The sequence below is a fragment of the Rhinolophus ferrumequinum genome, chromosome X, assembly GCF_004115265.2.
Source record: "Rhinolophus ferrumequinum isolate MPI-CBG mRhiFer1 chromosome X, mRhiFer1_v1.p, whole genome shotgun sequence".
NCBI lineage: Eukaryota > Metazoa > Chordata > Mammalia > Chiroptera > Rhinolophidae > Rhinolophus > Rhinolophus ferrumequinum.
Window position 1 is genome coordinate 36987371 of NC_046284.1, and position 12490 is coordinate 36999860.

A 12490-nucleotide genomic window follows, 5' to 3' on the forward strand; every position below is an offset into this window, starting at 1 on the left:
GAATAGAAGCGGAGATAGTGGGCAACCTTGCCTTGTTCCTGATCTTAGGGGGAATGGTTTTAGCTTTTCCCCATTGAGTATGATGTTAGCTGTGGGTTTGTCATATATGGCCTTTATTATGTTGAGATATGATCCCTCTATTCCCACTTTCTTAAGGGATTTTATCATAAATGGCTGTTGGATTTTATCAAATGCTTTTTCTGCATCTATTGATATGATCATGTGATTTTTATTTTTCATTTTGTTAATGTGGTGTATCACATTAATTGATTTGCGGATGTTGAACCACCCTTGCGTACCAGGGATGAATCCCACTTGATCATGGTGTATGATCTTTTTAATGTATTGCTGAATTCCGTTCGCTAATATTTTGTTGAGGATTTTTGCATCTATGTTCATTAGAGATATCGGCCTGTAGTTTTCTTTTTTTGTGGTGTCTTTGTCTGATTTTGGGATCAGGGTGATAGTGGCTTCGTAAAAAGTGTTTGGGAGTCTTCCTTCCTTCTGGATTTTTTGTAAGAGCTTGAGGAGAATAGGTGATAATTCTTTTTTGAACGTTTTGTAAAATTCACCTGTAAAGCCATCTGGTCCAGGGCTTTTGTTTGTTGGGAGTCTGGTGATTACTGATTCAATTTCCGTGGTGGTAATCAGTCTATTCAGGTTTTCTGTTTCTTCTTGAGTTAGCCTTGGAAGGTTGTACGCCTCTCGAAAATTGTCCATTTCTTCCAAATTGTCAAATTTGTTGGCATATAGTTGCTCATAGTAACTTCTTAAAACTCTTTGTATTTCTGCAGTGTCCGTTGTCACTTCTCCTCTTTCATTTCTGATTTTATTAATTTGGGTCCTCTCTCTCTTTTTTTTAATGAGTCTGGCTAAGGGTTTGTCGATTACGTTTATTTTGTCTAAGAACCAACTCTTGGATTCATTGATCTTTTGTATTGTTTTTCTGGTTTCTATTTCATTTATTTCTGCTCTGATCTTTATTATCTCCTTCCTTGTGCTCCCTCTGTGCTGATTTTGCTGTTCTTTTTCATAATCCCTTAAATGTGAAGATAAACTGTTGATTAGTGATGCTTCTTGTTTCTTTAGGTAGGCCTCCAAAGCTATGAATTTCTTTCTTAGGACTGCTTTCGCGGCATCCCATAGATTTTGGGTCGTCGTGTTTTCATTTTCGTTTGTCTTGAGATATCTTTTGATTTCTTCCTTGATCTCCTGCTTGACCCATTCATTATTTAGTAATAAGTTATTCAGCCTCCATGAATTGGTGTGTCTTCCAGTGTTTTTCCTGTAGTTCATTTCTAATTTCATAGCATTGTGATCAGAGTAGACAATTGGTATGATTTCAATTTTCTTAAATTTATCAAGACTTGTTTTGTGTCCTAACATATAATCTATCTTGGAAAATGTTCCATGTGCGCTTGAGAAAAACGTGTATTTTGCAGCATTGGGGTGAAATGTTCTGAAAATATCGATTAAATCCAAGTGGTCCAATGTATCATTTAAGGCTGTTGTTTCCATATTGATTTTCTGTCTGGAAGACCTGTCCCTTGTTGTCAGAGGTGTGTTGAAGTCCCCGACTATAATAGTGTTACTGTTGATCTCTGCCTTTATGTCAGTCAGTACCTGTTTTATATGTTTAGGTGCTCCTATGTTGGGTGCATAGATGTTTACTAGGGTTATGTCCTCTTGTCAGATCGATCCCTTTATTATTATACAGTGCCCATCTTTATCTTTTAGTATGTTCTTCATTTTAAACTCTATTTTGTCAGATATATGTATTGCAACTCCAGCTTTTTTTCTCCTTTCCATTTGCATGAAATATTTTATTCCAACCCTTCACTTTCAACCTGTGTGTGTCTTTTGTTCTGAGGTGAGTCTCTTGTATACAGCATATACAAGGGTCTTGCTTTCTTATCCAGTCAGCCACCCTATGTCTCTTGATTGGAGCATTTAAGCCATTTACATTTAAAGTGATTATTGATAGGTACATAGTTATTGCCATTTTTAAATTTGTAGTTAGGTTGTTTTGATCTTTCTTCTATTTACAGAAGTCCTTTTAGTATTTCTTGCAATGCTGGCTTGGTGGTAATAAATTCCTTTAGCTTATTTTTTTCTGGAAAGCTCTTTATCTCTCCATCAACTTTAAATGATAGCCTTGCTGGATAAAGCGATCTAGGTTGTAGGCCTTTGTTTTCCATCACTTTGAGTATCTCCTGCCACTCCCTCCTGGCCTTCAATCTTTCTGTAGAAAAATCATTTGATAGTCTTATGGGAGTTCCCTTGTATGTAACCCTCCGTCTTTCTCTTGCTGCTTTTCGGATTCTCTCTTTGTCTTTAAGCTTTGCCATTTTAACTATAATGTGTCTTGGTGTGGACCTGTTTGGGTTAATCCTGGTTGGAACTCTCTGCACTTCCTGGACTTGTATGTTGGTTTCCTTCATCAGGTTGGGGAAGTTTTCAGACATTATTACTTCAAATATGTTCTCAATCCCTTGCTTGCTCTCTTCACCTTCTGGTATTCCTATGATGCGCATGTTGTTGCGCTTGATGTTATCCCAGAGGTCTCTTAGGCCATCCTCATTGTTTTTTATTCTTTTTTCTTTCTGTATTCCGTTTGGGTGATCTCTGCTACCTTGTCTTCTAAGTCGCTGATTCGATCCTCTGCTTCATCTAGCCTGCTGGTAATTCCTTCAAGTGAGTTCTTAATTTCGGTAATTGTGTTCTTTAGTTCTAACTGGTTGTTCGTTATGATTTCTACATCCTTCTTTATGTCTTCTCTAAGCTCCTTAAACATTCTTATCACCAGTGTTCTGAACTCTGTCTCTGAGAGGTTGGTTACGTCTGCTTCATTTGGTTCCAGTTGTGGAGGCTTCTTCTGTTCTTTTATTTGGGACGTGTGTCTTTGTTTCCCCATTCTGGCTGACTGTGTTTATTTTGATATATTAGGTAGATCCCCTAGAGTTCTTAGTTCTTGCTAGGTTATCTTATGTAGTATGTGTCCTTTATATTTGACTCGCACCACGTCGTCCTCCTCTGCGTGGGCTCCAAAGGTGACTCTTGTGTTGTGTACACTGTCCCGTTCAAGAAGATCTTTAATTGCTTTTTGCTTGTGAGTAGGTGGGGTTAACTCCTGGGCTGACCCATTGTGAGACTTGGCTCTGCCCCCCGCAGGGCGCTCTGCTGCGTGAGGGTTGACCACCCTAATGTGGTTTGGTCTCTATGGGCTCCAGTGCCTGCAGAGAACCCCCTCTGAGTGTGTGACCTGCAGGTCAAACCCGGGTGCACTCCGGTTTGGTCTGGAGTTGGCCCCTGGATATGCTGAGTCCCGTGCCTCTCAAGCTGGGCCCCGGCAGGGCAGTTTCAGAACAAAGCAAATCACCAAGCACAACAGCAACGACAACAGCAAAGAAAAAAATGAAGTACATTCACATGCAAAAAATAGCCGATAACCCCCACTCGACACAGGCAAAGATATCAAAGATATAAAGACAAAGCAAAACAAAACAAAGCAAAGCAAAACAAAAAGCAGCGACAGTCTCGGCCTGAGTCCACCAAGCAATGTCCAGGTTGTCCTCTGCTGTACCAAAGAGCCCCCTGCTTATTGCGCAGGCAGAGCCGGTCACCTGGTGCCCAGAGAGACTTTGGGACTGCAGACTTAAATGCGTGGGCCTGAGGGGTCTGGATAATAGTTTTTACAAAGTCAGTACAGTTTCTGCCCTTACCTGCACATATACACACTGAGAGTGGCACCACCAGTCCCGTGTCCAGTACTCTTGAGTCTTAAGGCACTTCTTCAGTGTGTGTGTGTATGGGTGCAGGCGGGAGATTTCTGATCTGCCGAAAGCCCAGAGGTGTGCCTGCCTCACTGCTGATCTCCGGGTGTGTCTCTGCAGCTGCACCCGCCCCGCCCTAGGCAGGCCAGGAAGGGTGGGGGCTGGGGATGGGAGGTCTTCACTCTCCCAGCCCAGCCGCGCGTCACGCTCTTCCCGCAGGCCAGAAAAGGTGGTGGCTGGGGGTGGAGGAGTCTCTTCTCTCCTAGCGCAGCCAAAATCACACACACCTCCCAGTCTCCCTAGGTCAGGGCTGCCCATCAGGCTTCCCAGAGCCTGAGCACTACTGCTCCTCTGTAATCTGACACCACTCCTCAGTAAAGGGGCCGGTTTAAGTCTCTGGAAGTGCGGGGTAGGATTGGAAGAGCGATTTGGGGGAGGGGCCCAGGTATGGAGACTGTGTTCTTTGTCCGCCCCAGGGCCCACTGGCCGCCCTCCCGGCGGGAGAAATCAGCCGTGGGACACAGGGAAAGAGCCCACCTCCTGGTCTCTGTGCTCTCCGCTCCGCCCTGGGATCCCGTGCGTGCCCGTAACTGCGGGTACCACCGCGGTTTTCGGTTTTCGCCCCCGCCAGCTGAGGCTCCGTTGCGGGCTGGGATCTCCCGCTGCTGCTGGCCGGGCGTTTTCACTCCGCTCCTCTTTTTCCTTCCCCTGCTCGCCCAATTAGCACACCTTCAAGTACTCCTTAGCTTCAAGTAATCCACGAATCTCCCCGCTGTTCTGTGTGATGAGCAAAAAGTTCTTTGATGGGTTATAGGTCCCGTTTGCAACAAGATCCGGAGGAGAACGCAGAAAGTGCGCCCTGCTGCCGCCATTCCTATGACGTCACTCTCAAACAACATACATTTAAAGAACGACTGGGTCAAAGAAGAAATTAGAGGAGAGATCAAAAGATACATAGAAACAAATGACAATGAAAATACATCCTACCAAAATTTGGGGGATGCAGCGAAAGCAGTTTTAAGAGGGAAATTTAGTACACCTCAAATCTATGTAATTTTACTAATAATTGTCACCCCAATAAATTTTTTAAAAAAGAAATTTATATCATTACAGGCCTATCTAAAGAAACAAGAAAAATCCCAAATAAATAACCTCATGTTACACCTTAAAAAACTAGAAAAAGAAGAACAAGTGAAACCCAAGGTCAGCGGAAGAAAGGAAATAACAAAAATCAGAGCAGAACTAAGTGAATTAGAGAACAAAAAGAGAATAGAAAAAAATTAATGTGACAAAGAGCTGGTTCTTTGAAAAGATTAACAAAATTGACAAACCGTTGGCTAGACTCACTAAGATAAAAAGAGAGAAGACACTAATTAACAAAATCAGAAATGGAAAAGGGGAAGTTATCACGGACACCACAGAAATGCAAAGGATCATCCAAGAATACTATGAAGGACGATATGCCAACAAATTCAATAACCTAGAAGAAATGGACAAGTTCTTAGAAACATACAGCCTTCCAAGGCTGAGCCATGAAGAACTGGCAAATCTAAACAGACCGATCACCAGTAATGAAATTGAATCAGTCATCCAAAACCTTCCCAAAAGCACAAGTCCGGAACCAGATGTCTTCACTAGTGAATTCTACCAAACCTTCAAAGAGGATCTAATACCAATCCTACTCAAAATCTTCCAAAAAAATTGAAGAAGAGACAGTACTCCCTAACTCATTTTATGAGGCCAACATTACCCTGATACCAAAACCTGGTATGGACAACACAAAAACAGAAAACTACAGACCAATATCTCTGATGAATACAGATGCAAAAATCCTAAACAAAATTCTAGCAAATCGAATGCAACAATGCATTAAAAAGATCATTCATCACGACCAAGTGGGGTTCATCCCCGGGGTACAAGGATGGTTCAATATCCGCAAATCCATCAATGTGATACATCACATAAACAAAATAAAGGACAAAAATCATATGATTATATCAATTGATGTAGAAAAAGCATTTGACAAGATACAACATCCATTTATGATTAAAACACTTAATAAAATAGGTATAGAACGAAAATACCTTAACATAATAAAGGCCATCTATGACAAGCCCTCAGCTAATCTCATAATTAATGGTGAAAAACTGAAGCCCTTTGCTCTACATTCAGGAACACGACAGGGCTGTCCCCTATCACCTCTGCTTTTCAACATAGTGTTGGAAGTCCTTGCCAGAGCAATCGGGCAAGAGAAAGAAATAAAAGGCATCCACATTGGGAATGAAGAAGTGAAATTATCACTCTTTTCAGATGACATGATGCTATATATAGAAAACCCTAAAAACTCCACCAAAAAGCTATTAGAAACAATCAACGAATACAGTAAAGTTGCTGTCTACAAAATCAACGTACAAAAGTCCATTCATTCCTATATACTAACAATGAAATCTCAGAAAAAGAAATACAAAAAACAATTACTTTTGCAATTGCAGCAAAAAGAATAAAATACCTAGGAATAAACTTAACCAAGAATGTGAAGGACCTATATGCTGAAAACTATAAGACATTTTTGAAAGAAATTGAAGAAGATGCAAAGAAATGGAAAGACATTCCGTGCTCATGGATTGGAAGAATCAACATAGTTAAAATGGCCATATTACCCAAAGCAATATACAGATTTAATGCAATCCCCATCAAAATCCCAATGGCATTTTTTAAAGAAATAGAACAAAAAATCATCAGATTTGTTTGGAACCACAAAAGACCCCAAATAGCCAAAGCAATTTTAAGAAAAAAGAACAATACTGGAGGTATCACACTCCCTGACTTTAGCTTGTACTACAGGGCTACAATAATCAAAACAGTATGGTATTGGCAGAAAAACAGACACATAGACCAATGGAATAGAATTGAGAACCCAGAAATAAAACCACATAAATATGGACAGATAATTTTTGACAAAGAAGCTGAAAACATACAATGGAGGAAAGACAGCCTCTTCAATAAATGGTGCTGGGAGAATTGGATAGCCATGTGCAAAAGAATGAAACTGGACTACTATCTGTCACCATGTCCCAAAATTAATTCAAAATGGATCAAAGACTTAAGCATAAGACCTGACACAATAAACTGCATAGAAGGAAACATAGGCACAAAACTTATGGACCCTGGGTTCAAAGAGCGTTTTATGAATTTGACTCCAAAGGCAATGGAAGTAAAAGCTAAACTAAACAAATGGGACTATATGAAACTTAAAAGCTTCTACACAGCGAAAGAAACCATCTACAAAATAAAGAGGCAGCCAACTGAATGGGAGAAGTTTTTTGCAAACAGTGCCTCCGATAAGGGGCTAATATCCAAAATATACAAGGAACTCATGAAACTCAACAACAAAAAAACAAACAACCCAATTGAAAAATGGGCGGAGGACCTGAAGACACATTTCTCCAAAGAGGACATACAAATGGCAAATAGACATATGAAAAAAATGCTCAACATCACTATTCATCAGAGAAATGCAAATAAAAACCACAATGAGATATCACCCCACCCCAGTCAGAATGGCTATCATCAACAAGACAAATAGTAACAAGTGTTTTAGAGGCTGTGGAGAAAAAGGAACCCTCATACACTGTTGGTGGGAATGCAACTGGTGCAGCCATTATGGAAGGGAGTGTGGAGGTTCCTCAAAAAATTACGAATAGAATTACCATATGACCCAGCAATCCCTCTCCTGGGTATCTACCCAAAAAATCTGAAAACATCTATACATAAAGACACGTGTGCTCCAATGTTCATTGCAGCGTTGTTTACGGTGGCCAAGACGTGGAAACAACCAAAATGTCCTTCGATAGATGAATGGATAAAGAAGTTGTGGTATATATACATAATGGAATACTATTCGGCGGTAAGAAAAGATGATATAGGAACATTTGTGACAACATGGATGGATCTTGAGAGTATAATGCTAAGCGAAATAAGTCAGACAGAAAAAGCAGAGAATCATATGATTTCACTGATATGTGGTATATAAACTAAAAACAACAAAATAACAAGACAAACAAATGAGAAACAAAAACTCATAGACACAGACAATAGTTTAGTGGTTACCAGAGGGTAAGGGGGGTGGGGGGTGGGAGATGAGGGTAAGGGGGTTCCAATATATGGTGATGGAAGGAGAACTGACTCTGGGTGGTGAACACACAGTGGGATTTATAGATGATGTAATACAGAATTGTACACCTGAAATCTATGTAATTTTACTAACAATTGTCACCCCAATAAATTAAAAAAATAAATAAATAAATAAAGAGAAAATAGAAAACAACTTACTGGTTACTCTGCTAATATGATGGAAGTTGCCAAATTGAAAATGAATGCAAAAAATACAACTGGATTGTGTGGCACAAGTTTATTCAATAAATATTCTGTGGTTTGATGGAGAGTACTGTATTTTTAATACATTCTGATTAGAAATTCAATCCTAAAACATTCTGTGAGAATCAGACACAGTTGAATTAGAAGGGAATTGACTGCATTAAAATAGGTTTGGCCTCAATAAGTTCCCACAGCCATTTTTCTTGAAAGTAAGTCATTCCTGGTCTGCAGAGAAAGAAAAACAAATACACCAAAAGTTTTTAAAAGAAAACAAAACATTGAGCCAGAGATTGATCCCCTGTTTACTCTGTTACATTCCTGGTGAGCAAAGACTCTTAGGGGTGGGGGAGTGAATTCTGTCTCTATTCCTTAAGCCAATCAATAAAAGAATTAGTGAGCTTATATGTAAAGACTCTTTAAGAGAGCTGCTACACAAATAAAAGGGATTAGTATACATGAGGTAATTCCATGTAATTGTGAATTTTCCCATAGAAACAATAGACATGGCCCACTTTGCCCCCATTCTACGTCAGCAATTAATCCTCGATTTTCTAATCGCTGGGAAAAAAAAAAAAAAAAGAAAAGAACAATTTTCTAGAACAATGGCAGAATCCTACTTTCAGCCAATCCTAATGGGGTAGGTAGCCCAAAAGAGAAAAGTGACTATTACATGAATTATCTGTGGCTGTGAGCCTGTTGGATTCCTGGAGTATGATGATCTTTTTCTACCACCCTTTTTAAATAAGTCTCCAAATGTTTATTACCTGTGAACTAATGACTGGCCCTCAAAGATGTAAGAGACATCGATTGGTGCATCCTAAGAGAGAAAAGGACAATTGTCAGCCTAGATCAGTCATACACTTGTCCATATGCGTACTCTTTAAGTTTCTAGAATTCATCTTCCTTGTGAATTGGGAATGTGTAGGTGGTAGTTCTTTGTCACTTCAAATCTCTATTCTCCAAATGATCTTTTTGGCAACAAATACGTTAAGAATTGCCATGGAATTGGAAGCAAGTCAGGAGCTTGATTAAATCATTTACCTTCTTTACATGTTCCAATATCTACCTCTTAGGAATGGCATAAAAATGAAATAATGTAGATGAACAAAGTTCAAAATCATTTTTAAAGCAGCAGAACTTTAAATATCCAAGTGCAGAGGTCTGGGCTGGAGATACCAATTTTGGAACCACAAGCTAGAGGTGGCATTTAAAGCCAGTGAGTATAGAGAAGAGGTGCAAGGCCTGTGTTTTGGGACATTACAATATGAAGAGGTTGGTGGCAGGAGGAAAAAACAGCAGAGACTGAGAAGGAATGGTCAGTGAGGCAGGAAGAAAACCAGAAAAGTATGTTGTTCTAGAAGCTAAATGGAATGTTTCATGGAGGAGGGAGTGATCAGCTATGGCAAGTGCTGCAGATGAGCCGAGCAGGATGAGGACAGAAATATGACTATTAAGTTTCACAAAGGAGGTCATCAATGATCTCAACAAGAGAAGTCTCCATTCTCATTGAAGTCTCATCAATGGAAATGGCAGAAAAGGAGGAGCTTACCGGAGGTTTGTTTTTGTTGACCTTGATAGTGAAGTAGACAGAGGCAGAACCTAGTGCCATGGGTGTGTTGGCAGTTGGGATGCTCCAGCGTACTGAGTAGATGTAGTAGAAGCTGTGAACCATGTCTTTCGTCTCTATCAACTTTGTGTAGTGCACCCAGTGGTCTTGATATTCCCAGGTCTGTTTCATAGAAAAAAGAAAGAGCCCACAGAGGAAGGCAAGCAAACTTCTTGCTTCTATTCAAGTCCTCTAGATAAAAGCAGCACATAACAGTTGGGTTTACAGCCCTGCTTCTGGGGTCCATTGCTAACATATTTGATTGGGATTCAAACTAGAGTCAACTCCTAATGATCAGTGCAGGACAGAAAATGTGGAGGTGAAATGAAATGAGCGACTAATGCAAACATCACTTGAAATTGGGCTGTGGACCGTAGAGGCACATGCTTAGATGTGGGTGTATAAATCCACACTACACATACATACACACTCACCTCCTTCCAGACCTTTACCTGGGAGGCAGGTTTGGTTAATTGGAAAATAGTTAGAAAGTGATCAGAACATGTGGTCTGTTCACTCCACTCTGGGAGACCTAAAGGTGTGACTGGAAAGTAATGAGGCTGATTTCACAAGCTGTTTTTGAAAATCAGATTAACTTCATTGCAGCTATAGGGCGTATATAAAATAAGGTCAGAAAAGGATGAGTCGGCGAAAGGATCATCCACATACCTGGGATTGCTGTCTGCACCTCCAAAGCACAAATGTCACCAGCACCTACGGTCCATGGAAGTCCTAATGCAGGCCTGATTCTTAGCACAGGGCCTTGAACTCTATGGGTGTTTAACAAGTTCCATTCAACCACCTGCCCCCTTGGGCTGGCTATTAGAGTACATGAAGCTTCCAAATCAAAAAAGATCCTGAATTAAGATGAAGGTCTGCAGAAGGAAGAAAGTGGGATTGTCTAACAATCCCAGTGATGTGTGGAGGGAGTGTGGGAAGAGATAGTAAAAAGATTTCAAGACCTCCTTTAAAAAACAAAGCAAGTAAACTGGCCTTCTGCCTCAGCTTACTTTATTTCAAGCTTCTACCCAAATGGCTGTTTCAGTCAGCCAGAGAGGAGCACCAGACTCTGGATTCCTTGAGATCAGGGACTGTCTTCCTACAGAGATCATCATTTTTTTTAATGAAGTCCAACAGTCAACCGCTTGACACCCATAGAAGCATGCCTTTTTTTCCAACCTTTCTATACTATTTGCTGTGTTTTTTTCAGCCCTAATGTTTAATCTGTCACATAATCACAGACTCTGTAGCACTGGAATGGTCCCTAGAGATCATCTCATGAAGCCCCTTACTTTACAGATGAGAGTACAAGGACCTACAAGTGGGTGAGGACAGTCCAACACAACAGCTGGGACGGGGACCCAGGGCTCCTGAGCAGCCAGCTCAGCTCTCTCTCTACCCCACCAGATGCCTTAGTTCTAAGATTTTTTTCCATTCAACTTGGTATTTTAGTGGGGCTTTTTTCTCTTTTGTGAACTAAGGCAGCCTTAGGCACATCAAATTCAACTATCTCCATCAGGCCAGTTTCTTCCCATTTTTATCAATGTGCAGGCAGCTGACTTATATGTAGTTCCAGTGAGTGTGTATTATCCTTGTGTTTTGTAATTTTTGCATAACACTGCTTCATATACTCGCTTCTAGGAAACAGTATCTCATTGTGCTACTCTACTATGGATGGCTTAGCCCATTACATATGTTGGATACTCAAAAGCAACAGGCACCTGGATGTATATTCACAAAACTGTTATCGATGGTAAGTAACCTTTGAGGGAGTACATCTGGGTATTGTGGGAGTGAAGGAATAACTTTCATTTTCTACTTTGTATTTTTGCTCACTGGGGTTTTTTATAACGATACTTTGTACTTATAAAAATTTTAACTGGAGAACGATGTGATACCCACCAATTTTAATAGTCATTGGATTTTCTTTCAGTGTTTTTAATGCAGTGACCTTCATAATAAAATAATTATTCATTTCATTTAAAAAAAATTTAACTGTGTGTTAGGCATTGGGGATTTTCCAGGTTTTCTCTTATAAAGAAATTATTTGTACATTCTTGTTGCCAGATTGCATTCCTCAAGAGAATAAACCAATTATAATGCCCATTGGCAATGTTTAAGTGTACCTATTCCCTCTCCGCAAACATACAAGCCTTTTGACAACAGATTTAATCATTCTTATTCACATTGTAATACCTTAAAATCTTTTGATTTTCCATTTTTTATTGATAGTAAAACTCTGCATGATTTTTATCATCAAAAACTCCTTTTCCTACTATGGGGAAAAAGTATATCAGACAGGCCTATGATCAAAACTTCATTTTGCTGCTTAAACAGAAAGACGTTGAACATATTGCCCAACTTCTCTGAGCCTCAAGATTCCTCAATTGTAAAAGGGGTACACTAACATACCTACACTCAGGTTTGTTTTCAGGATTAAATGAGGTGATGCACATGAAGTGCTCAGCAGTGCTTGGCACATAGCAATGCTTAGTGAATGATAACTCCGAATTTGCCATCCCCTAGTATATGGCGGATTCTGGGAAATCTGCACTAAGCTTGAGAAAGTTGTCTATCAGAAACGCCTGGCACTTAGATGGTAGACTTCACTTCTAGGGCTCGCTACATTAGTGGAGCTGGGAACAGGGTGATTGGATGTCAGGAATTACAAGTATCGAGCTTTTAGCTTTTCAGTCACCTTCTAGTTTCTAATTGTCTCTACCTGTGCAACAGC

General features: G+C 40.1%; 2 protein-coding genes across 3 annotated transcripts in view; one reads left to right on the forward strand and one right to left on the reverse strand.

The window, feature by feature from the left end:
* The window catches only part of NKAP (NFKB activating protein), a 56758-nt gene that overhangs the window by 27400 nt on the left and 16868 nt on the right, over positions 1-12490 (forward strand). For both annotated transcript variants that reach the window (XM_033102802.1, XM_033102812.1), the window contains exon 9: positions 11398-11509. In XM_033102802.1, the coding sequence (XP_032958693.1) occupies positions 11398-11509 (112 nt within the window). The remainder of the gene's footprint in view (positions 1-11397; positions 11510-12490) is intronic.
* Positions 8073-11381, reverse strand: LOC117020402 (A-kinase anchor protein 14-like). The gene is made up of 3 exons (XM_033102866.1): positions 9700-11381; positions 8915-8967; positions 8073-8375 (listed from the first exon to the last, which is right to left on the reverse strand). Exons 1-3 carry the CDS (start codon positions 9886-9888, stop codon positions 8291-8293), a joined length of 327 nt encoding a protein of 108 aa, XP_032958757.1. The 5' UTR covers positions 9889-11381; the 3' UTR covers positions 8073-8290.